General features: G+C 43.5%; 1 protein-coding gene across 2 annotated transcripts in view; it reads right to left on the reverse strand.

Moving 5' to 3' along the window:
* Positions 1 to 25,920, reverse strand: part of LOC137655745 (very long chain fatty acid elongase 4-like) — a 339,356-nt gene that overhangs the window by 129,046 nt on the left and 184,390 nt on the right. For both annotated transcript variants that reach the window (XM_068389809.1, XM_068389808.1), the window contains one exon: positions 8,977 to 9,148. In XM_068389809.1, coding sequence (XP_068245910.1) covers positions 8,977 to 9,148 — 172 coding nt within the window. The remainder of the gene's footprint in view (positions 1 to 8,976; positions 9,149 to 25,920) is intronic.

A 25,920-nucleotide genomic window follows, 5' to 3' on the forward strand; every position in this document is an offset into this window, starting at 1 on the left:
CGTGGGCGGGGTCTGCGGGCGCGTGGGAGATCGACGGCGAGGGGGCAAAGGAGCAGCCTCCTTGCCTGCACCCAGATCCGGAGATCGTGGGCGCGCGGGCGAACGTTGGCGCGCATCAGGACCAGGGCGCGCAGATGTGCGCTGGCGAGCAGGTGATCGTGGGCGCTCAGGATTACGTGGGCGCACAGCAGGAACGGGGCGTGCAGATGTGCGCTGGCGAGCAGGAGAGAGCTGGCGCACAGGATCCCTGATGAGCAGGGGAGCGCTGACGCGTAGGAGAGCGCTGACGCACAGGCGAGCGCTGGCAGGCAGGAGATTTACGGCGAGATTTGGGGCGTGAAGAGTCTGAAGGGTCCACAGCAGGCGAGCGCTTGCGCGCTGCGCGCAGGAGAACATGGGCGCGCAGGTAACACCTGGCGCTTAAGGGACTTAGTCTCAGTGGGAGACAAGCCCTTGTGCCCCGAAGGGACCGGTGCCCGCTGGAAAACGGGGTGCGTAGGCGCCCACAGCGCATCTGCATCCGCAAACGGAGAAGGAAGGCTAGCAGGTCTGGCAGGCGTCGGTGATCGTGAACGATCAGCTGAGAGGTCTAGCGATGCGGCTGTAATGGTCTGCTCACGTCGAGGAGGCTCCTCTGCGGGAGATGTCGAAGGCGAAGAACCAAAGAGGCGCCCCCTAACCCCTTGTAAGGGGAAGGAAGGCCTCGACGGCGAAGAGGGCGGCGAGCCTTACGGCGAAGACGACCTCAAGGGGCAGCAACACCATCGTCGTTCCTGTGAAGAGGAGTCTCCGTCAGTGAACTCCCCCCCCCCCGGGGGGGGTGAATCACCCGCAGGAGACACCGTTGGACCCAGCTCCTCCCTCGAAGGATGTTCGGACGGGGGAACTGCGCCTTCAGCATCATCAGCAACAACGGCAGGGGTTTGGCCCGACCCGTCGGAAGCCTCTGCCACAACAATGTCGACAATAGACAGAGGATCTACCTCTGCTATTACCGGCGACTGTTTGACAGCTGCACCCAACTGGATCAGGTCAAACAGGGCTTCCCTGGAGGGCGAGCCCTTAAGCCCCAAGGAAGCCCAAAGCTGCAAAAGATCCTTGTTAGACACAGAATCATCAAAATCCTCCCTTGGAGGTGGAGGAGGAGGAGCTGCCTCACTATGGGAGGCAACTCCCTCTCCCGAACCCCGAGGTAGGTCAACAACAGAAAGGCCTACGCTACCACTCGACGGCCCCTCGCGAGAGACCGATCGAGTGGGAGCTTCGGAGGAGGTTCGGGCAGCGGAAGAAGAGTCTTTGGAACCTTCCTTCTTCAAGGCAGCCCTTGAAGGAGAAAGGTCACCCTTAGACTTCTTCTTGCGTCGCCGGGAAAACCTCTCCCACTGGGAGGTAGACCACTCCCTGCACTCACTACAAGTTTTGTTCCTTTCACACCGTTGACCTCGGCAGTATGGACATATGGAGTGAGGGTCGGTCTCGACCGCCGACATGAACATTCCACAAGGGCGGTCGGGAAGTCCAGGGCACTTCCGCATGATGGATGGAGGCCAACTTCCAAGCACACAAGCTGTAAGAAAAAACAAACAAATTAAGGCTGTAAAAAAATGCAAGGGGGAGACAGACAGGTCTGATCATCACCCGAGCCAAAAGTGAAGTGAATCAGTTCACCGGTGTGTGAGGGGGGAAGGGTAGCTAGCTACCCCTCCCCTACCCCCTCGCTAACTAGCGAGAGGGTAGTTAACCCTCGTTAAAAATCTAATGGCTCGTCATTTCAGCTACGCCGAAAGTAATACCCCATGTAAATAGTGTGGTTTGTATTTCGGTTACGGAACAAATATTAATTTGATTTTGTTAATGAACATTAGCAAGTGCAAAGTTAATGTTAGCACCCCTATCAAATGAATTTTCAGTGAACAGTGGAGTACTCCAAGGGAACGTGCTGTCACCTATATTATTTATACTCCTTATGGATTTTGTAAAGTGTAGAACAGTTGGAGATGGTGGAGAAGGATTGGACTGGATTAGTAATAGGAAATTAACTGACTAGAGTATGCTGATGATGCTATCCTTATTAGCAAAACACCACAGGATTTGCAGTGCTTGTTTACCAGAATGCATAAAATATCATAAGAGGCTGGGCTCAAGAAAATAGAAGAAAGACAGAGAAGATGAGAACAGATTATGCAATGGAAGATGAAATATTATTGGAAGGAGAAAGGATTGAGCAGATAGAATCATTCAAGTATTTAGGAACTATAAACTCTAATACAGGGTCTTTAGAATAAGTTTAGTAAAAGATTGGAAAAAGTAAATCAGACAATGAATAGGTTAAGTAAAACTTGGAAATCAAATTGCCTGAAATTACATATAAAAATAAGGCTATACAGTGATGCCTCACAACACGAAATTAATTGGTTTCGTAAGGGCTTTCGTGAAGTGAATTTTTCGTGTAGCAAGTTGCTTTTTACATGTAAAGAGCCTAATTCGTTCCAGACCCTAGAAACACCACAATAAATTATTATAAAAATGATATTCGGCCCTAAATGTACTAAATATATGAAAAGTACTGTATTGTGATAATTTAGTAATAAATTGACATTAATATTCTGAAAAAGAAGGGCTTAATTAGAGAAAACCGTAAAAATAAAGTACGTAACAAAAATGTGGAACCTTACCTTTGGAGTGAGGCGATGTCCGAGAGCGAAGTGCGGGGCGGTAGAGAGTATGAAAACGTTTACGTAAAAGTGGCAGAAAACGTAAACACTTAACTTTACAAAAAAGATTTATAAATGACAGAAAACATTACCACTTAATTTTAGTAAACACAACTACAAATGGCAGGAAATATTAACACTTAACTTTATGATAACCTTAAAATAAAATTTATTTTTTTTATTTTTCTATTTTTTTCTTTACTTTACTTTTTCTATTTTCTAAATTTAATTACACTACGCATTTTCTTAATCACTAGTACCACTTTTCTTTCGTTTTTTTAGCTGGCACTTGGTCTGCTTCTACCAAAGGCCTCTTACTAAAATATGCATCCAAAGAAGCTTGTTTCTGACTGCTTTTTTAAATGTTCCTAAAATAACTCAGGCAAACTTCATTACAGTACTCAAGCTCAAGCGCACGATCTGTGAGAATTTTGTTCTGGGTGTCTCTTTTCTATGAGAGTCACCATTTTAAAATAGCCATCTAGACCCTCTTTAATTTCTACCCTTGTCAGTGGCTCATCTTCTTCAGCCCCGCTGTACTCTTCCTGAATAGCGTTCATTCGCATGGCCTCCAACTCCTTCAGGTCATCCATCGTAAGTTCATCTTGATGCTCCTGGATAAGCTCATCAATGTCGGCCTCATCAACTTCCAGACCCATGGACTTCCTGAGTGTAACAATCTCGGCAACTTCAAATTGAGCATCAGGTTCAGGATCGTCAACATTTTCGGAATCGTCTTCAGTTTGGTCTGCGTGGAAGCCCTCGAAATCTCGTGTGGAGACAGCATCGGGCAACAGCTTCCTCCAAGCAGAGTTGAATGTGCGCCTCGAAATCTCCTGCCAAACTTGATCGATCATTTTGAGGCATATGATAAAGTCAAAAGGCTCCTTCCAAAATTGACGAAGGGTGAGGTTTGTGCTCTCAATGATTTCGAAATATCTCTTGAAGAGATATTTCGTGTAGAGTTTCTTAAAGTTTGAAATTATTTGCTGGTCCATGGGATCGAGGAGAGGGGTGGTGTTCGGTGAAAGATAGAGAATCTTGACGAAGGAATACTGTGGTGCAATATCTACATGGAGGGAAGGAGGGTGAGCAGGGCATTGTCCAGAACCAGCAGGCATTTCATAGGGAGGTGCTTCTCTTCCAAATACTTCTTCAGTCAGGCCAAAACAAATATTTATCCACTCGATAAACAATTGTCTTGTTACCCAGGCTTTTCCATTAGCCTTCCACAACACGTTTAGACTTTCCTTAACGACTATGTGGGTCTTGAAGGCTCGAGGAGTATTGGATTGATACACCAACAGGGGTTTCACCTCGCAATCCCCACTGGCATTTGCACAGAGTGCAAGGGTAAGCCTATCCTTCATAGGCTTATGCCCAGATAGCCTCTTTTCTTCTGCCGTGATGTACGTTCGACGAGGTATTTTTTTATAAAAAAAGCCCAGTCTCGTTGCAATTGAAGACTTTCTGGGAACTGTAGCATTCCAGGACAGTCAACTCGTCGAATGTCTTAACAAAGGCTTTGGCCGCTTTCGTGTTCGAGCTTGCAGCCTCCCCATGATGCATCACCAAATGAATGCCTGAGCTTCTCTTAAATTTTTCAATCTACCCACGAGAAGCGTTGAACTCTGGGTATTCCTGTTTCGATGTTTCTTCTCCTGCGTTTGCATCGGCCTGAGCACGCACGAGATCACCGAAAATGGCTCTGGCTTTCTGGCAGATTATCGCTTCGGTGATAGTCTCTCCAGACATTTCTTTGTCCTTTATCCAGACAACCAGCTGTCTCTCCATCTCATCATGGAGGTGGCTCCTCTTGCTTGAGAAAACAGTCATGCCCTTAGAAGGTGTTGCTGCTTTGATAGCTTCCTTTTGCTTAAGGATCATATTCCTAACGTTGATGGATTTCGGCCATATTCCTTCGGGAGCACACTTAACCGCATGCCATCCTTGTATTTCTTTATTATTTCCATCTTCATCTCCATAGAAAGCATCATCCTCTTCCTTCCCTTAACATTACCGACTTTCTTGGGACTCATGGCTAATGATGTATAGTAGGATCACACACGATAACAGTACATAGTACAGTAAAATTGTTACAAAAGCGAAAACACAACCACTAAGTCAATGTGTACGATACCGTTGCCGAAACGAGAAGACCTAGGAATGCAGATAGGTAGATGCACGATGGGATACTGTACAGTAGATGCTCACCAATAGGAAAGCAGGATCGCATGGTAGTAACTAGCATCCAAGTAGGGAGATAAGCAATGGGAACGCAAGAGGATACTAGCAAGTTTATGGGCTGGCGGCGCGCGAATTTTAAAATCCGTCTCGGATGCTCCCGCTCGTACCCCCTTTCGTTGTCCGATACATTTTTTGTGATCCGAGTCATCAAATTCTTCGCATCTCTGTTAGTGAAGTGAAAATTTTGTAAGCCGATTCTTTCATAGCTAGAGGTTTGACTGTATATCAGTTTAGTGAGGTCTGTGTTACTGTATAGACATGAGCCACAAAATTTTCAGAATATGTGTAATCAATGTGAGCGTTAGGGATTATGTGAAATCACTAAAAACTCCAGTGATTACATGCTATTACTGGAATATAAGGCTACATATTACACAAATTCACTCTTGGTATTTTAGTGAAAGTGTGTAATATTTCTTTTTTCAAGATTTGCATGTTTTATTTTTTTTAAATGATCTTGGGATGTCAAGAAATCAATTTAGATTTTTTTAAAATCATGTATCATTAGAGAAATATAAGGATCCTTAATGTGTATAATGTATAGCAGTTATTGACCCTAAAAAGAAACAATTTTTAGTATTCATTTTTAAAATCTGCCTCTACAAAATTATTCAGATATAATGTAATTTTCTTTTAACATCTTGTAGTTTAGAAGCATTTTATAGGAATACCTCAGGCTTGTTTGTTATTGATTCTCAAATCTAATCATTTCACGGAATCAAATACTAAATATGTCATGTAGGCCTATTTCTTGAGTAATCCTGAATAGTAGGGCATTATCAAGTCTAAAACTTGCTCAGAGATTGTTAAGCAGCTAGATAGGAAATCATAATAACCACAATAATCTGCTGTTCTCCCATTGGTTTAAATTTTTTGAGTAGTTAAATAACCAATGGTTAAATAACCAATGGTAATAACTGTGTTGATGTGCCGGTTATGGGAGATGAGAATGAGAGAGAGATTACAATAGAGGAAGTGAGGTGAGCACTAGATGAAACGAGAGTAGGAAAAGCATCTGGTATGGATAGTATGAGAGCTGAGATGTTGAAGGAAGGGGGTGTGACTGTACTTGAATGGTTTGTGAGATTATTTAATATGTGTTTTGTGTTGTCAATGGTACCAGTAGATTGGGTTTGTGCATGTATTGTACCACTATATAGGGGTAAAGGAGATGTGCATGAGTGTTGTAATTCAAGAGGTATTAGTTTGTTGAGTGTAGTTGGAAAAGTGTATGGTAGGTAGTAGGTTGGCCAGGGCACCAGCCACCCGTTGAGATACTACCGCTAGAGAGTTATGGGGTCTTTTGACTGGCCAGACAGTACTACATTGGATCCTCCTCTCTGGTTACGGTTCATTTTCCCTTTGTCTACATACACACTGAATAGTCTGGCATATTCTTTACATATTCTCCTCCATCCTCATACACCTGACAACACAGATTACCAAACAATTCTTCATCACTCAAGGGGTTACTGCACTGTAATTGTTCAGTGCCACTTTCCTCTTGGTAAGGGTAGAAGAGACTCTTTAGCTATGGTAAGCAGCTCTTCTAGGAGAAGGACACTCCAAAATCAAACCACTGTTCTCTAGTCTTGGGTAGTGCCACAGCCTCTGTACCATGGCCTTTCACTGTCTTGGGTTAGAGTTCTCTTGCTTGAGGGTACACTCGAGCACACTCTCCTATCTTATTTCTCTTCCTCTTGTTTTGTTAAAGTTTTTTATAGTTTATATAGGAGATATTTATTGTTGTTACTCTTCTTAGAATATTTTATTTTCCTTTTTTCCTTTCCGCACTGAGCTATTTTCCCTGTTGGAGCCCCCGGGCTTATAGCATACTGCTTTTCCAACTAGGGTTGTAGCTTAGTAAGTAATAATAATAATAATAATAATAATAATGATTAATAGGATTAAGGATAAAACAGAGAATGCAATCTTGGAAGTACAGAGTGGTTTTAGAAGAGGTAGGTGTTGTATGAATCAGATTTTTACAGTTAGGCAGATATGCGAGAAATATTTAGCAAAAGGTAAGGAGGTGTATGTTGGGTTTATGGATCTGGAGAAAGCGTATGATAGAGTTGATAGGGAAGCAATATGGAATGTGATGAGGTTATATGGAGTTGGTGGAAGGTTGTTGCAAGCAGTGTAAAGTTTCTACAAAGGTAGTAAAGCATGTGTTAGGATAGGAAATGAAGTGAGTGATTGGTTTTCGGTGAGAGTGGGGATGAGACAGGGATGTGTGATGTCGCCGTGGTTGTTTAACTTGTATGTTGATGGAGTGGTGAGAGAGGTGAATGCTCGAGTGCTTGGACGAGGATTGAAACTGGTAGACGAGAATGACCATGAATGGGAGGTAAATCAGTTGTTGTTTGCGGATGATACTGTACTGGTTGCAGACACAGAAGAGAAGCTTGGCCGATTAGTGACAGAATTTGGAAGGGTGTGTGAGAGAAGGAAGTTGAGAGTTAATGTGGGTAAGAGTAAGGTTATGAGATGTACGAGAAGGGAAGGTGGTGCAAGGCTGAATGTCATGTTGCATGGAGAGTTATTTGAGGAGGTGGATCAGTTTAAGTACTTGGGGTCTGTTGATGCAGCAAATGGTGGAGTGGAAGCAGATGTACGTCAGAGAGTGAATGAAGGGTGCAAAGTGTTGGGGGCAGTTAAGGGAGTAGTAAAAAATAGAGGGTTGGGCATGAATGTAAAGAGAGTTCTATATGAGAAAGTGATTGTACCAACTGTGATGTATGGATCGGAGTTGTGGGGAATGAAAGTGATGGAGAGACAGAAATTGAATGTGTTTGAGATGAAGTGTCTATGGAGTATGGCTGGTGTATCTCGAGTAGATAGGGTTAGGAACGAAGTGGTGAGGGTGAGAACGGGTGTAAGAAATGAGTTAGCAGCTAGAGTGGATATGAATGTGCTGAGGTGGTTTGGCCATGTTGAGAGAATGGAAAATGGCTGTCTGCTAAAAAAGGTGATGAATGCAAGAGTTGATGGGAGAAGTACATGAGGAAGGCCAAGGTTTAGGTGGATGGATGGAGTGAAGAAAGCTCTGGGTGATAGGAGGATAGATGTGAGAGAGGCAAGAGTGTGTGCTAGAAATAGGAATGAATGGCAAGCGATTGTGACGCAGTTCCGGTAGGCCCTGCTGCTTCCTCCAGTGCCTTATATGACCGTGGAGGTAGCAGCAGTAGGGGATTCAGCATTATGAAGCTTCATCTGTGGTGGATAACGGGGGAGGGTGGGCTGTGGAACCCTAGCAGTACCAGCTGAACTCGGTTAAGTCCCTTGTCAGGCTGGGAGGAACGTAGAGAGTAGAGGTCCCCTTTTTGTTTTTGTTTCATTTGTTGATGTCGGCTACCCACCAAAATTGGGGGAAGTGCCTTGGTATATGTATGTGTATGTAATAACTGTCATAGTGTACTATTTTCTGTGCGATCCGAATTTACTGAGAACTATATAAACATTCTTAATAACCACTGGAGTCAAGTGCTTCCCCTTTGGTCCAAATTTGCCGAGTAGCTAAAACGATAACTGTAAATAGCCAGTCATAATAACCACAAGAGTAAACTATTTTAAAAGTGCTCTTAGACTGAGAAACTAATTAGCCAACCGTAACAACCAGAGTCAGGTGTTTTCCCTGTGACCCAATTACTGTATCCGAGTTGTTAATAGCCAATCATAATAACCACAGGAGTCTATTGTCTTCAAGTTTACTAAGTAGCTAAATAGCCATTTGTAATAGTCACCAGAGTCATTTGTTTTCCCTGTGATCCAACTCTGTTGAGTAGCTCAATAGCCAATTGTAAAAAACAACTGGAGTCTACCGTCTTCCCTTTCCCGTACTTCGAGTTTACTGGGTAAATAAAAACAAACACCGCTGAAAAATTATTACATGAATGTAACACCAAAGACAAAAAGGGGTTCTTATATGAACAAATGAAAAGTAAGCAACTGACATTCCACCATATTCCACTTACTGTATACCATAAAGCAATGGAATACACGATATACTCACATGAACCTCCAGCAACCCATTTAATTCCAATCCACCAAAGACAAAACATTGTGCAGTGGTGATATACATGGAGGAATGTTAACTGATTGTTCTTCTTCCTTAGAATAAAGAAAGCAGTATCGGCAAACTCTACCAATTTGGAGATATAGTACCACCATAACCCAGCTGCTACCTGTAAATAAGGAACGTTTAAAAAACAACAAAATTAGAATGTCCAGATATCTAAATCATTGGTTACATTTCACATACAGTATAGATACATTTTCACCAACAGGAAGTACATACCAATTAGAGTAATAGTATAATATTGTACTGGGAAATGTTACAAAAGAGGACATGCTTTGAATAGAGAATAAATTGCTACATTAATTATAGTAATATATCTCCCCTAATCAGAAAAAACCAATGTATGAGCCCAAAGGCATTTCTTTAGAGTGACACCAGCCATTACTTGGAACCATGAAACTTTGGGGAGTTATGCGGCTATAGAAAGGTTAAAACAACTTCATTAAACCTGCTTTAAGTCCCTATTCTCCTAAAAAAAATAGAGAAAATAAATGAACAGGTATAGTTTGTCCTTCATCAACAGACCTTCAACGCAATGGTCAACATTTGTAGAACCATTCCTGAAACTGCTACAGGTTTGAATCCTTAGCCCAACAAATATTTATCATTAAAGGAATTTCCATACAAGTCTTTGATCCTTTGGAAGAGCAAATTCAATTTTAAATAATATTTGTGGCTTATTGAATAAAATGAAAATCACGAGTGACCGATAAAATTATCATAGGGCAAGAGTTACATATGTGTACTTACCAATTAGCTGTAATGGTGGAGAAGAGTTGATTTTGATTCCAAGTAAAAATCATGAATTCAACAGATAAATTCAATAGAGATGGAACCCACTCATATCATTTTACAGCTGAATGGACTAAGTTTATTGTTTATCCTTATTTCTATTGGCCATAAGTTTGAGTCCTTGGCCAGGCAAATTTTTGTGAATTGGTTCAGTATAATGATAAAGTTTTACCAAGCTATAGGTATAGAGCATTTTTGCAGATATTTGGTAGAGATCTAGTTTTACTACTATGAAATCTCCTCCATCTATCATTTAATCAACTGTTAGGCTATCTTCTGCTGTTTTGCCTCTTTTCATGCCTTTTAACGCTTTCTTTACTTCTCTAACTGTTACCTTTGGTACCGGCTCAGGTGTTTCAATATTTCTATTGGTGAAATTATTTCTTATATTATTATTGTATAGTATTGTAAAGAAATTCTCTGCAATTTTTATCACTATCTCTACTGTGGATATCCCCATTTTCATCCTTTAAAGCAAACATCTGTTGGCACCCTGTTCCAAGTCTTCTTTTCATCAATTTATACTTCTTCCTTTCTTTAGTGTTTCCTCAATTTTAGTCTGATTGTGTTTACGAATATCTCCGGTTTTTAAGTTTGTTTTTTCATTGATTTGAATATTTCTGCTAATTATATCTAATCTCTCTTGGATTTCGTCCTCATTTCCAATCTTTTCTTTATTAGGATTTTGGTCTTTTGTGATATTTTTCCTTGATCTTGTTTAGGAACTCTTTCATCTATCTCTTGTGCTGATTCCAAAAGTACTGTCCATATCTTCTTTACTTGCTTCCATTTCATCATGTAGCTAGGAGTACCTATCTTGTATTACTAAGCTAAACTCATCAGATTTTACTCTTATTGAAGGAGTTTATTTTCTTTCTTAAAATCAATTTTTCTTTCTCTTTCCTTTGATCTAAACAACTTTTGCTTCTCACCATTCTATGATCATTTGACTAAGTTGATTAACCCTGTTACATTTTAAACTAAGTTGACTTTTTCACTGAGAATAAAATCTATTTTAATTTTTGTTTCTCCATTTGGGCCTCTCCATGTCCATTTTCCAAGTTACTTTTTATAAAGGAAGGTGATTATGATTTTAAGTTTGTTTCAGCAAATTTTACTAGCATGTCTCATGTCATTCCTTGTGCCTATTCAAATTTACCTACGGCTGATTCTCCTCTTTTCTTGGCCTGCTTTAGCATTTAAATCACCCAAAACAAATGTAAATTTATTTTTTTTCTCATAGATGTCTCCATACCTTCATAAAAGGTTTCTATTTCTTCCTCTGTATGGGAATGATCTTCAGTTTATACTTCTCCTTTATTTGGAAAATAAACCCTTTAATTCTATCACTAGTACTACAAAATTCTTCTATGTTACCTGCAAGATATTTATCAATAAGAAAACCCACTTAATTTTCTTTGTTTCTTTCATGTCCCCTAAAGCAAAATATAAGGGCCTCTTTTAATTATACATAAGATTCCCCAGTTCTTCTAATTTCATTCAATCTTATTATATCCCAATTTATTTATTTCAGCTATTCTAATAACACAGCCAGATTGTCTTCCCTTGACAGGGTTCTGATGTTGCATGTTGCAAGGTTTAGTTTCCAAAGGTGGCCTGTTCTAGTCTAGAGATGTTTAGCACCCCCTAGTAGCCACTATGGACTGGTGATGGTGGGATTCTTTCCCATCTTTACCTTTAGCAGATAATCATTCTATGCTCAATAATAATGTCCATGGGGCCATAATTTAGGCCACCACCCGGACTTTTTAAGGAGGATGTCTCGACCTTGATGCGTTGTGGAGAAAGGCTTCCACACAAAACTAGCATATCTGTCTTGCGGGGAATACCCTTGGATGAATTGTAAGTCTGTTTGCATGTGAAGAATATTCTCCATGCACAACAAGATTGGTGCATGTGATGACATCATCACGCTCTTAAATAAGGTAGCGTGCACAGTAACATCATCCTGTTTATATACAGTGGCGGGCTTGGATTTGTAATCTGAAAGTTCAGCTTAACTGTATTCTTTGAAGAAATTCTTGATAGGACAGCAATAATTACATTAGACTTCTCAGCATTATTAGGCTTGGAAGGAGAGGCCTACTTGAACATAAAGGTATTGTCAACTCTTGTGGGGGAGGGGGCACAGCCGAAGTGGTTTGACCACCCTCATAGTAGAGAAATGACAAATCTCTTGATTCATTCCAGGAGCTTTTTAAAAGAGTTTTCTGTCAAGGACCCCTAGGCATATGAGTCAGGCCTTTCTCATTAATATGAGCTAGAGACTGGTAATCAGGATCTTCCAATAAGGTTGCCTTGGTACAGGGGAAAAAAACAAGCTCAACTCTATGCTTTTGCTGTTATGATGAAAAAACTGAAGGGAGATTCTTGCTGTATAGAATGAGATTTTTCTTTAAGTTCTGTTGGGGGATGACTCTGCACCATGGAAATTTCGTTAAGTTTCCTGCGACGAGAAAAACACTCTTCCATAGGGAGGGCATTCACTCCTTACAGTATTTACATAGAGTTTCTCATGAACATTTCTCTAGGCAAGGACACAAAGGGAACGTGTCTATGCTCGCTCATAAGGATGCCACAATAGTCACTATCCCGTCCTGGGCAAAAATCGAAAATACTGATATTTACTAGAAATAAGCACTCACTCGTAACTCACAGTTAATGAAGTCAATCATATGACCGTGAATTAAAAATAAAATTCTAGAGAGCTAAATACTAAAAGGGGAAGCAATATGAATGCAAAAGGCTCAATCGTAGAAAGGAAGGGAGAGAACAACCTCTATATTTCCTTACCACTGCAACCAGCAGTATTGTGGGGAGACGCATTGGGAAACCTCCTGCTTGCTCCTTGCGCATGTGCTGTGTGATTGGCCAGTCGTAGAAAACATGACTAGTAGTAACCAGCAAATTAAGATGACAGTCAGCAGCTGACAACCAAGCAGGAAAACAATACTCGAAACAAGGTAAAATAAAAGAATTAAAAACATCTCCTAAGGTTCGACTGATCACCAAAAACCTAAATAGACTTCCTCAAAAGCCAATTTTTGTGTGCAAATAAACAGACTGAATGTGTTTCTCAACAGTAAATTTGCAATCAAGAATCACACTTAGAATATTAAATGAGTTGTATATAGTTAAAGAGATAGTGACAATGCAAAGATCTGGATGTTGAGGCGTAATTGTCCTTGACCTACTTACGATCATACTTTGAGTTTTGTTAGGGTTTAACTTCATGCCCCATAATTTGCTCCAAGCACTAATATAAGCTAGATCTCTATTAAACCCTTCACTACTGCTCTGTTGCACTGCAACCAACAACAGCATACTGCTTGAGAACCCCATTTGATTGCCAATATATCAACATTTACTTGCAACCAATAATAATGATAATAGCAAATATAATAACAGAATAATAATAATAGGAACTATCACCACTATCACTGTAATCCTTATCTGAGCTATCTGGCAGGTACTCAAACCCTAATTCAGAGGCATTATCATCATCCATAAAAAAAAATATGTGAAATATGGAAAAAAAATTAGAAAATTGTTTGGAATTCAAATTCACAATGTTTACTCATAAAACTATGATATTTCTTCAAGAACGAGTGCCTGAGGAACACTAGCTAAATATTCAAGAAAGCCTCCCGATACCTCATATGAAGATGTAACGACATCCAGCAGATATATTTTGGCAGAAATTAATAGCGGGTGGAGCTTCAGCAAATCGCTGGTAAACAATACCTTGCCTTAAACTCCTTTCAGTGTATAAAAAGTGCTTTGCTTGGTTAGGAACAAAAATTACGTAGACATATACGTTCCTTCTCTTTCTTATTACTGTATATGGTAAAACAGGTACACATATATTTTGGCAAAAATTAATAGTGGGTGGAGCTTCAGCAACTCGCTGGTAAACAATACCTAGCCTTAAACCCCTCTAAATGTATAAAAAGTGCTTTTCTTGGTTAGGAACAAAAAATTACGTAGACATAAACGTTGCTTCTCTTTCTTACTGTATGGTAAAACAGGTACACATATATGTACAGTTAGAATCAAAAGAACGCAAACATTCAAGGGAAATCTTTCGACAGATGTCTCTAGTGTTCCCTTTCAGCTTAAAGGCAAGGCTCAAGGCCGAGCGATAGCTGTTCACCGCTGAGACAGAAAGCTTTTTCTCCCGAAGGTATACAAAGAACTCCGCTATTTCTGGAATAGTGGCATCGAGTGGAGATATATTCCTTCCACGAAACCAACCACAAGACTTATGCAAGTAATCAGACATTCTCTTCGCAACTTGTCATGAAGAGCCCTACTGAGACAGGAGACGCTGGATAGTTTCCAAGCGTGAAGTCGAAGCGAATGCATGGTTCTGTGAAAGATGTTCGTGTGTGATTGTATGAGTAGATTTGGTCATGGAGGAATCTCTCTTGGTAGATTTACTAGAAGTTGCAGGTGGTCTGGAAACCACTTTGTGTGATGCCATGCCGGAGCTACAAGGGTCATCATTTGATCTTCGGATGTTCTGGTCTTGTTCAGCAGTCTACTCATCAGACAAAATAGGGGAAAGGCGTACAGTACACGTCGATGTTGTACCACCGTTGTTGAAATGCAACCTGCCATAGAGTCTGAGGGGTCGGGACTGGAGAACAGTACAGCGGAAGCTTGCTGCTCAGAGATGTTGAGTACAGACCTATTGTACAGTTGGGGAACCCCACAAAGTCAAGACTTTGTTGGCTATCTGACGATTCAAAGACCATTCGGAGCCTACTATGAGTCGCTCTGTTCAGATTGTCCGCGAACATATTCCTCTTGCTGGGAATGAAGAGAGCTGATAGAGACACCGAATGTTCTTTTGACCATCTGAGGATCTTTACTGCAAGATGGCATAGAGGCTGCGAAAAGGTACCGCCCTGTCTGTTTATGTAAGCCACTACTGTGGTGTTATTGCTCATCAACACTACAGAGTGACCTGCCAGCAACTGTTGGAACTGATGAAGAGCTAGGTAAGCTGCTCTCATCTCTAGAAGATCTATGTACTGGTACCTCTCTGACTCTGACCAAAGGCTGGAGATTGTTTGGTGCAGCAGGTGATTCCCCAACCCTTCTTTTGATGCATATGTGAAGAGCATCAAATCCGGAGGAGGGGCGAGAAGATTCTGGCCCTGTCGAAGATTTTCGTATGCCACCTACCAATTCAAATCCGTTACCTGGTCCTGAGTTATAGGAACTCGAGTTTCCAGAGGATAGGAGTTTTGGTTCCACACGGACTTCAGCTGCCATTGCAGGGATCTTATCCTAAGGCAACCGTTTGGAACTAGACAGATGAGAGAGGTTAGATGACCTAGCAGACTCAACAAATGAGAAGCCGGAAGGACATCTTTTCTGAGGAAGGGTGCAGCCACTTCTCTCAGTCTGTGTACTCTTTTGTCTGATGGGAAGACTTTCTCTTGGAAGGTGTTTATTATCATATAGAATGAATGAATGAATGATTTAAAGTTTAGTTATAGAGGTATACTAGTCTTTGGGAAGATTGCAATAATGGCTTCTAGTGATTTATCAAGATCCCCAGATCCTGACAAAACTTGAGAAACATGTCTCGTTGACAAACAAGGGTCGTCTCTGAGTCTGCCAGGATTAGCTAGTCGTCCAGATATCTGAGGAGACTGATGCCGTTCCTGTGAGCACAAGATGACACTAGGGCGAACACTCTGGTGAATACCTGAGGAGCTGTTGCGTGACCGAAGCACAGAACCTTGAACTGGTATATCTTTTCCTTGTGTATGAACCTTAGATACTTCCTTGAAGACGGATGGATTGGGATCTGGAAGTATGCGTCCTTCAGATCCAATGTGCACATGAAGTTCCTTGGACGACCCGCTTGAATGACTGTGTCTGCAGTCTCCATTCTGAACCGAGTGTGTTGCACAAATTTGTTCAGAGGGGAGAGATTGATAACTGGTCTCCAGCCTCCAGTCGCCTTTTCACTAGAAAAATTCAACTGTAGAAGCCTTGGAACCTGTCCGCAACTTCCTGGAGAGTGCCCTTCTGCAGCATGGTCTAGACTTCGGCCCTGAGGCCCAGCACCTTTGCGGATCCCTTTTCATAGAGGTTTAGATGCACTGGATCCCAAGTCAAAGGAGAGAGATTAAATGAACGGGATGCAATACCCTAGAGCGATCACTTCAACCGTCCAGGGTTCTGCCCTGTAAAGCTGCCAACTCTGCCAAAGGTGCTGTATGCATCCTCCCACAGGTGGTAGATTAAGAGGAATGCCATTCTAATTGGGAGTGACCACCTTGGACACTTCCCTTTCCTCCCTTCTTTCCTCCGAAGGACTTGGTCCCTCTCAGGCCTTTGGATGAAAAAGGCCGCTTAGACACCTTTGTAGGTCCTGAGGACCTAGAAGCTGAAGGATAAGAGGAAGGTGCTTGCTGAGTACGATATAACTGGGAAGGTCTACCATAGGACCTCGATGTCATGGCCCTATGGAGGAGATAATCGTTTGACGATTTCCTCCATCATTCAGCAGCCCTCTCTATCTCTTCTTTGACAAAGAGAGAAGAACCCTCAAGGGTGGAGTTCCTCAACCGGGAGACTTCCACCTTCGGCACTTGTTTGTGGAATTTCCCGATGACGGTATACCTTCTCTTAAGTATAGTAGTCGCCCACAAGCTGACAAAGTGGTGCGACAGGAACTCTAGAGTTGTACCCGACACCAGGAAAGACTCCAAAGTCTTCCTGGCCGACTCCTGCAAGAGATTGTGGGAGTGGACCATGAAGCCCAAGGATACTAGCTATAGATCAAGCCCCGAAGCAGCCTGCATGGCGTACTTCGTGCTTCTCTCTATGTTGAGGAGCTAAACTGCCGAGAAGGAGGCCCTCAGAGAGGAGAGGGTTTGAGTCGGAAGACACTTCGTTAGGGATTCAACTGAAGGGTCGAGGGACATGGTGGAATGAAGTTCCCCTTCAATCACATGGTACTTCCTTTGTAAGGCAAAAGGAAGTGAATGAGACTGGGAGGAGGAACCTGCCCTCAAGGAACTAGTTCTGGCTATCTGAGCGATAGCTTTCCTTTTGGCGGCTGTCAAGCCTTTAGACTAGAGCAAAGCCACACTGGACCAGTCCTTACCCTCCTGGGGAGTGGAACCAGGAGTAGACAGCCTATTAATGGCCCTCATACAAGACAGGACCTGCCAAAAGGTGTAGTCCGATTCCCGTCTCTCTTGCCCAGAGTGGTAGTTCGGACTAGCCGCCTTTGGAAGATTCTCATCATCGGTATCCAAGGGGTCAGGCTCATGTCCAGAGCCTGGGGTAGGTCAGGGTTGTCAACAGTGTTGCTCGAGGGACCTGCCACAGGAAACCTTAAGTTAGAGGACCCTTTGTTTGGGACTCTACTGAAGGGTCGAGAAACATGGTGGAATGAGGTTCTCCTATCGCATAGTACTCCCTTTGTAAGACAAAGGAAGGGGAAGAGACTAGGAGGAGGAACCTGCCCTCAAGGAACTAGAAGTGGTAGTTTGGACTAGCCACACTTGGAAGATTCTCATCATCGGTATCCAAGGGGTTGTCCACCTCTAGGCTCACGTCCAGAGCCTGGGGTAGGTCAGGGTCGTCAATAGTGTCGCTCGAGGGACCTGCCACAGGGAACCTTCACTGTGCCTCAGTCATACGAGCTTCCCTTGCAACAGCGTTCTTGGGTTTCGTCTTGGTGTCTTTCGACTCCCTACGCACAGGACGTTCCTCCGTGGTCTTAGAAGGGGGAGCTTGTGAGGTCTTGTGAGGTTTTTTGAGGCACCCGACAAAGCTTTGGAAGCAGGAGCTGAAGGCTCTTCCTCTGGAGGAGTCAACAAAATTGGAGGCTGGTCCGGAGAACTATTGTACCTCAGTTTCTTGAGGATTGAAGAGATGGACAGTTATCTCCCTGGGCAAGCCTATGTCCCTACTTGCCCTAGGGCGGATGATGTCGGCGTGAGGTGAAGTCTCATCCTTCTCTTCTGCCTCTTGGACATGGTTTCCCTGGCTTTAACCGGGGTAAAGGCTAGGTTAGCCAAATAAGATTCAGAAGATCGAGGACCCTCGGCACGCGATCGGGATGGAGGTGATCTGCAAGCATGTTCAACGTTGATCACCTTCTAGGATCTTGACTCCCAACGGACAAACTTGACAATTATTCCAAAAGAGTCCTAGGGGTTGCTTTGACTAGAGCAGTTGAAGGTTGTGGCGGTGGAGGACTCATACCCAGAGACCTCTGCAGGGTGAAGAGAAAAGTGCTCACCCATGTAGGAAGCTCAGAACCTCTAGGTAAGTCATGAGCTTCCCTTGGAGGTCTAGGAGGAGAACGTCCCCTGAGGGGATCTCTAGAAGGAGCCTTAGTCGACTTAGGGGAGTCTCTCGGTGGCAGAGGAACACATTCCTTCGATGGACGAGAAGGACAGTCCGGACTGATAGAAACATCTGCAAACATATTAGGCTCCTCTTTGAAACCCTCTGGAAAGGGTATTGGCTTGCCACTGGAGGTGGTTGAAGCTGGAGGAGGCGAAGGTGTTGGTACCGCACTTGCTCGTGGCTCCGACACATCTGCTCGTGAATTGCTTGCGGAAATCGTTGATTTGGTCACAAAATCGTGAGATTTCCCCGCAAAATTGCGAGTTTCGCGTGTCAACGGGCGAGATTCGCGAGCAGAAGTGCTCGCAACAAGAGCACTAGGAGCCACACTATTAGAGGAAAGTCTAACACCTTCCTGCTGCTGCAAAGAAGCACTTGCGCCTTACGAAGTCGGCAGAGAGGGCCTCTGAGTAGGGAAAACCCTGAGCTTTGGAGAACGCGTCACGGCGGGACGCATTTCCAAGCGTCGCATAGGCGAACGCTTAGCTAATATTCCCCAGGCGGTGAAAGCCACTGATGATTTAGCCCAACGCCTGCCTGAGGGATGGTCAGTCTCATGATCAGGTTCGGGTTGAGGGGCTATGCGCTGATGGACTGCGCGAACGCCTCCCTCTACCTCTAGACGAGGAACGTCTAGACCTTGTTCGTGGATGAGCAGTTCTCCATCGTGAACGAGCTGTTCGTGAACAGGAGTGCCTAGCTTGCTAATGTGAATGTCGTTCTCATGAAAGGTGCCCTTGCGGGCGTGAACGCTGCCCTCGTAAACGGTAGCATCATCTTCAGGATCTAGAATGTGAGCGTCAGGACCTCCGTCTAGACTGTGCTCGTGATCGTGCAGAGCGCGAGCGCGAGATTTCTCCTCGTGAAGAGGAATGCCTTCGAGGAGAGCATTGAGACCAGAGATCTTGCGAGCCAAAAGAAAAAGTGACGTACCTCACAGCTGTGAGAGTATATATAGAGGTTACTGGGTGCCCCCTAACCACCCCCAGCCTACCCGCTCAAGCGGTTAGGCAGGGTTGCTACCTCACACTTCAAATCTAATGGCTACCTTCCAGCTTCGCCGAAAGATAATCCAAATAAATAACGGAAGGTTTGATAGTTTGGGAACAATTTAATTTTACAAAAATATATCGTAATAGCTATTACAAATACTGTATAGTAAATGCAAATACAAGACAAATTAAATCTGACCATCAATTATGAATCAAACAAAATATCACTTATCTGTTGATAGAAAAGAGTAGAGGTACGATTTTAAAGTTGACCTATCTATAACATTCTTAGAAAAGTTATAGACATTAAAAAAATGCCCTAACATCAAATACCAAGACATTAGTGATTAAAATAAGTAAACAAACATTTAAGAACTTGAGTGAAATTTTAAGATCACCAGCTAATTTTCATTCTGAATTTACATTCCATTACTGTTGGAAATGTCTAAGAAAAAAGTAGTAAAATTATAGAATACTATAATTATAAAAATAAGCAATAATTAGACCATACTATTAAAACAAATTCAATTTTTGGATGAAAGCAAAAGTGCTCTGATCACTAGACTGCACACTAAGCAGTAAATTTGTACAGTTTAGTACAACATAATTTCAATAAGAAAAATGTTATTTTCCTTAGTAAAATAAATTTTTGAATATACTTACCCGATGATCATATAGCTGCATCCCTGCTGCCCCGACAGAAAAAATCTACGGGAGGAATACGCCAGCGATCGCTATACAGGTGGGGGTGTATATCAACAGCGCCATCTGTCAAGTAGGTACTCAAGTACTCGATGTCAACAACGAACCAATTTTCTCCTCTGTCCCACTGGTTCTCTATTGGGGAGGAAGGGTGGGTCCTTTAATTTATGATCATCGGGTAAGTATATTCAAAAATTTATTTTACTAAGGAAAATAACATTTTTCAATATCAAACTTACCCGATGATCATATAGCTGATTCACACCCAGGGGGGTGGGTAGAGACCAGCATAACAAGTTGACATTATGAGCTAAGTATTCCGTATTTTATTTTAGCAGTTATTCAAAATAACAAGCATAAAATAAATAAGTACCTGGTAAGAAAGACAACTTGAACAATTACTCTGCCTTTTTAAGTACGTCTTCCTTACTGAGCCTCGCGATCCTCATAGGATGCTGAGCGACTCCTAGGAGCTGAAGTATGAAGGGTTGCAACCCATACTAAAGGTCCTCATCAAAACCTTTAATCTAGGCGCTTCTCAAGAAATGATTTTGACCACCCGCCAAATCAAGTAGGATGCGAAAGGCTTCTTAGCCTTCCGGACAACCCAAAAATATTTCAAGAGAAAGATTAAAAAGGTTCTGGAATTAGGGAATTGTAGTGGTGGAGCCCCCACCACTACTGCACTCGTTGCTACGAATGGTCCCAGAGTGTAGCAGTTCTCGTAAAGAGACTGGACATTCTTAAGATAAAAGACGCGAACACTGATTTGCTTTTCCAATAGGTTCCGTCGAATATATTTTGCAGAGATCTATTTTGTTTAAAGGCCACGGAAGTTGTGACAGCTCTAACTTCGTGTGTCCTTACCTTCAGTCAAGCTTGGTCTTCCTCATTCAGAAGGGAATGAGCCTCTCGTATTAACAGTCTGATAAAAATAGGAAAAAGAATTCTCTGACATAGGCAAAGATGAATTCTTAACTGAACACCATAAAGCTTCAGACGGGCCTCGTAAAGGTTTTAAAATAGAACTTAAGAGCTCTTACAGGACATAATACTCTTATTAGATCATTTCCAACCATACGATAAGTTTGGAATATCGAACGATATTGGTCAAGGCCGAGAAGGCAGCTCGTGTTTGGCTAGAAAACCAAGATGAAGAACATGTAGCCGTTTCGGATGAGAATCCGATGTTCTTGCTGAAGGCATGAATCTCACTGACTCTTTTAGCTGTGGTTAAGCATATCAGGAAAAGAGTCTTAAAGGTGAGATCTTTCAGGGAGGCTGATTGAAGTGGTTCGAACCTGTCTAACATAAGGAATCTTAGAACCACGTCTAAATTCCAACCAGGTGTAACCAAACGACGCTCCTTCGTGGTCTCAAAAGACTTAAGGAGGTCCTGTAGATCTTTATTGTTGGAAAGATCTAAGCCTCTGTGACGGAAGACTGATGCCAACATGCTTCTGTAACCCTTGAGTGGGAGCTGAAAGAGATCGCTCTTTCCTCAGATATAAGAGGAAGTCAGCTATTTGAGTTACAGAGGTACTGGTCGAGGATACGGATACTGACTTGCACCAGTTTCGAAAGATTTCCCACTTCGATTGGTAGACTCTAAGGGTGGATGTTCTCCTTGCTCTAGCAATCGCTCTGGTTGCCTCCTTCGAAAAACCTCTAGTTCTCGAGAGTATTTCGATACTCTGAAGGCAGTGAGACGAAGAGCGTGGAGGCCTTGGAGTACCTTCTTTACGCGTGGCAGACGTAGCAGGTCCACCCTTAGGGGAAGAGTTCAGGGAACGTCTACTAGCCATCGAAGTACCTCGGTAATTTATTCTCTCGCGGGCCAGAGGGGAGCAATTAGCGTCCACTTGTCCCTTCGTGAGAGGCGAACTTCTGCAGTACCTTGTTGACAATCTAGAACGGAGGGAATGCATATAGATCTAGATGAGACCAATCAAGTAGAAAGGCATCTAAAAGAACTACTGCTGGGTCCGAGATAGGTGAGCAAAGTATTGAGAGCCTCTTGGACATCGAGGTTGCGAAGAGATCTATGGTTGGCTGGCTCCAGGAGACCCAAAGTCTCTTGCATACATCCTAGTGGAGGGTCCAATATGTTGGAATTATTGTCCCTTCCTACTGAGGCAATCTGCTAAGACATTCAAGTTGCCTTGGAAGAAACTTGTAACTAGTGAAAAGTCTAGACCTGTTGAACAGGAGAGGAGGTCACTTGCGAACTTGTACCATGTCAGAGAGTAGGTCCCTCCTTGCTAGGAGATGTACATCAAAGCAGGGAGTTGACCGTGTTCACCTCCACTACTTTGCCTTGAAGGAGAGACCTGAAGCTTTCCAGGTCAGACGTACTGCCAGAAGCTTCTTGCAGTTGAAATGCATTGTCTTTTGACTCGAGTTCCATAATCCCGAGCATTCCCTACCGCCTAAGGTCGCACCCCAGCCTACGTCCGATGCGTCTGAGAAGAGAACGTGGTTGGGAGTCTGAACAGTCAGGGGAAAACCCTATCAAAGGTTGATAAAGTCCTTTCATCCAGTCAGACCAGACTTATCTTCCGGAAACCGGGATCTAGACCGCTTCTAGCGTCTTGTCCTTTTCCAGTGAAGAGCTAGATGAAACCGAAAAGGACGGAGGTGTAGTCTTCCAAGTGACACCAAAGAACCACGGATGACAGTGTCTTAACCAGACTCATCCACAGCCTGACAGGGCCGCGTTCCTTCTTCAGCATCTTCTGGATGGATAGCAGGGTTGGGGGTTGATCGTCTTGTTCAGCCATGTCCTCATCAGAGGGTTCCTCATCCGAAACTGATGAGGAAACGGCAACGGAGTGGGCAACGTCTGACTCGCTGAATCCGGTCGCACTGGTGGATGCGTGACGGAGCCGGACACAAGATCATGGTACTGCTGCACAGTCTGTGAACTGTCAACCATGGGGAAGCGAGGAAGTACAGCGACAACCCGAAACTGTCTAGACTGTCTGGGTTGTGCAGACAACCCCTATCGGGTTGCTGAAGTTGCCGCACTGCGTCACAACAAGTCACCTCTGCTGGTTGTTGAACGTCTTCCTAGTGACACACTGAATGTCCACAACCACCTCCGAGAGTCGCTTAACGTTAACGTGCGACTGGCAACCCACACTGGGTCGCACCGGAGGAGGAATCATCTCACCTGGCGGACGTGAGTAGGAAATCTCAGCCTCAACAGGGCGTACAACCAACCGGTAGGAAGGTTGTTGGCAAGAAGGTTCTTTTCCGTAAAAAATCCTCTATCAAGGACTAAGCTTGGACTGCATGTCTTGCAACAAAGCCCAAGGTCTATGGGAGCAGGTGTGGCAACAGACGGGGTAGCGACTGAAGCGGAACCATTTACCCTCCCTGGAAGCATGTTATGCTTTAATTAAAGTCCAAAGGAGGCTAAGCAGCTTAAGGCTCCTCTCTAAATGACAGAGTCCTCAAGGGAGTATCAGAAGGAGGGAGAACAGCACTTTCTCATCTACAGGAACCATGTCCGAGAAAAGCTAGGTTATCTCAGTGAGGGTTTCACTGGTGCATAAGCAGCAGACCAGAAGGCAACGTTATGAAACTGCTTGACAGTCTGTGAACTGTCAAAAACTGAACTGTCAACCACAACAGGAGCGTGAGGACATACAGCACTGGTGAATAGTAGCAGACCAGAAGGCAACGTCATGTAACTGTTTGACAATCTGTGAGTTGGCAACAACCAAAGTTGTGTGGGGAAGCCTCAACTCCTGACTGACTAGTTTGCTGCGGGCGAGTGGCGGTAACCACAGTGTGTTGCGGAGGCTGACACACCGTGTCAAAACACGGCAGCTTGTGGTAGCTCACGCACGGCAACGGAGTGCTCCGTGTGTCTGTGGGAGTCATCATACATCTGGCAGGGTTGACTGTGCATGGGTGGAGGAGCTCTCACAACAAGAGTGTGGGAGCAGGCAGCCATGCCGGGCGCACAACCGTGGTAGGCTGTAGGCCCACGGGTGCATCGTCAACCTTCTCCGCAGTCGGAGTGTGGGAGCTGGCAACAACAAAAGCGGAGTGCTGGTGCGTGGGAGGGACTGCCGTGGGTTGCGGAGCATGCCGTATGGGATGCGGAGCATGCCGCATGGGTTGCGGAGCATGCCGCATTGTGTCAAAACACGGCAGCTCTACAGCACCTTCCCACTGCTGATGCGGTAGCTCACGCATGTCAACGGAGGGTGCAGCATGAACATGCGTCTGGCAGGGTCGACTGCGCATCGGAGGTGGAGCTCTCACAGGTGGAGTGTGGGAGCAGGCAGCCGCAGTATCTGCTGAGCGCACAACCGTGGCAGGTTGTAGATTAACAGGTGCATTGTAAACCTTCTCAGCACGATACTCCTGCATGAAGGAGCAAGCTGAGACTGTATAGTCTGCAGCATGGACCACTAGGGTCTATAAAAGACGGCAACAAACGGAGCTACTGTCCGTTGTGACTGAGGGTCTAAAACAGCTGGTGCGGCAACAGACGGAGTTACTGCCTGTTGCGGTACCACCTTGCCTCTCTTGGGAGGTGTGCAGTCGTCGGATGACTGGAGCGAGTCCGAACTGACCCAGTGGCTACACCTAGGCCGTTGGACTTGCACGGAAGGGACCGACTTGCACTTAAAGCTGCAAGATTTGGTCCATGGTTTCTGCGAGAAACCTCTTCCGCAGACGAGGAATAAATGGGCTCTCTCGTCTTTATGTGGGTGGGGCGATCACGTCGGCAACGTGTGTAGAAACACCCGAAACCACCGAGGGAAACGTCTGTTCGTCGATCAAGGCCTGTGGAACCCATAAGTCCTTCGACATTACTTCTCCCCTGGGCTTGGGAGCTTGTAAGAGGTCCCGGACTAGGTGAACAACTGGCACGAACAGACGAACCTCGAACGCAACACTGTAACACTTTGCGCATATCACTTTATCACTTTTGATTTTCTGTTTGCACTTATTTCACTGAAATCGAAACTTTAAGTGATTTGTACCTGAAACACGCAATCCTATCCTTCATTAAAAGGTAGTAATTGCGAAAACAGTTTTACAATGCAACAGAAAAACATAAAGAAAGATAAAGAATTCAGTGGCTGGAAAAGAGACTAAACACTAGATCAAATAAACTACGTTTAAAATCTCTCACCGCATAAAGCCTGGGAACAAGAATAAAACTCTAGAAACGTTTTACCTTCTTCCCCTACAGCGACTAGGGAGAAGAGTGAAAAACGAGAACAACGTTACCCGCTTGAACGAAACGTTTATTCTCCTCTCTCTCCCTCCGTCTCTATCTCTCTCTCTCTTCTCTCTTGACTTAGAACCTGAGAGAAGAGCCCAATTATATATCGTTAAAACATATTATTGCTAAAGGAAAAAACTGAAAGGTTTCCCAAATAAAAAGTTCCTTTATTTAGAATTTAAACCATTTAAGCTAAGAAAGAATGAACGAAACGCTAGAATCGGTTTACTCTTACTGCAACGTGAAACCGTGAAATACTCTCTCTCTATCGTAACGATAGAGCGCATGTTGAACGTTCTGAACGTCAACAACTGCGGAGACTAAACTAAACGTTAGTTCATCTTTGAAAACAGTACGAGACTATCAAAGAAATTCTTTCAAAAACATTAAAATTCTTAAAAGGAAAATACGATATGACGGGCTCAATGTTAAATAACTTCGGTTCCAAGTAAGGACCGCCTACTATTAGGAAAGGTCGCATATAAACAAACATAAAAATTAATTTTTATAAGTTTATAATAAAAATTCAAATATAGTTGATATTATAAGTTTATAATAAATGGAAAGTTAATCGAAGAGGCCTATAAAGGCGGAGAGATATAAAATAAATAGATCTATAACTCGTTAAGCAAAATTACCAAAAACCTAAACACACTTCCGTCTAAGGGAAGGGTCGGCCATTTAAAAGTGAAAGAGAGTCCATACTCTCTTCGTCACCAACACTTCCGTCTAAGGGAA

The sequence above is a fragment of the Palaemon carinicauda genome, chromosome 16, assembly GCF_036898095.1.
Source record: "Palaemon carinicauda isolate YSFRI2023 chromosome 16, ASM3689809v2, whole genome shotgun sequence".
Classification (NCBI taxonomy): domain Eukaryota; kingdom Metazoa; phylum Arthropoda; class Malacostraca; order Decapoda; family Palaemonidae; genus Palaemon; species Palaemon carinicauda.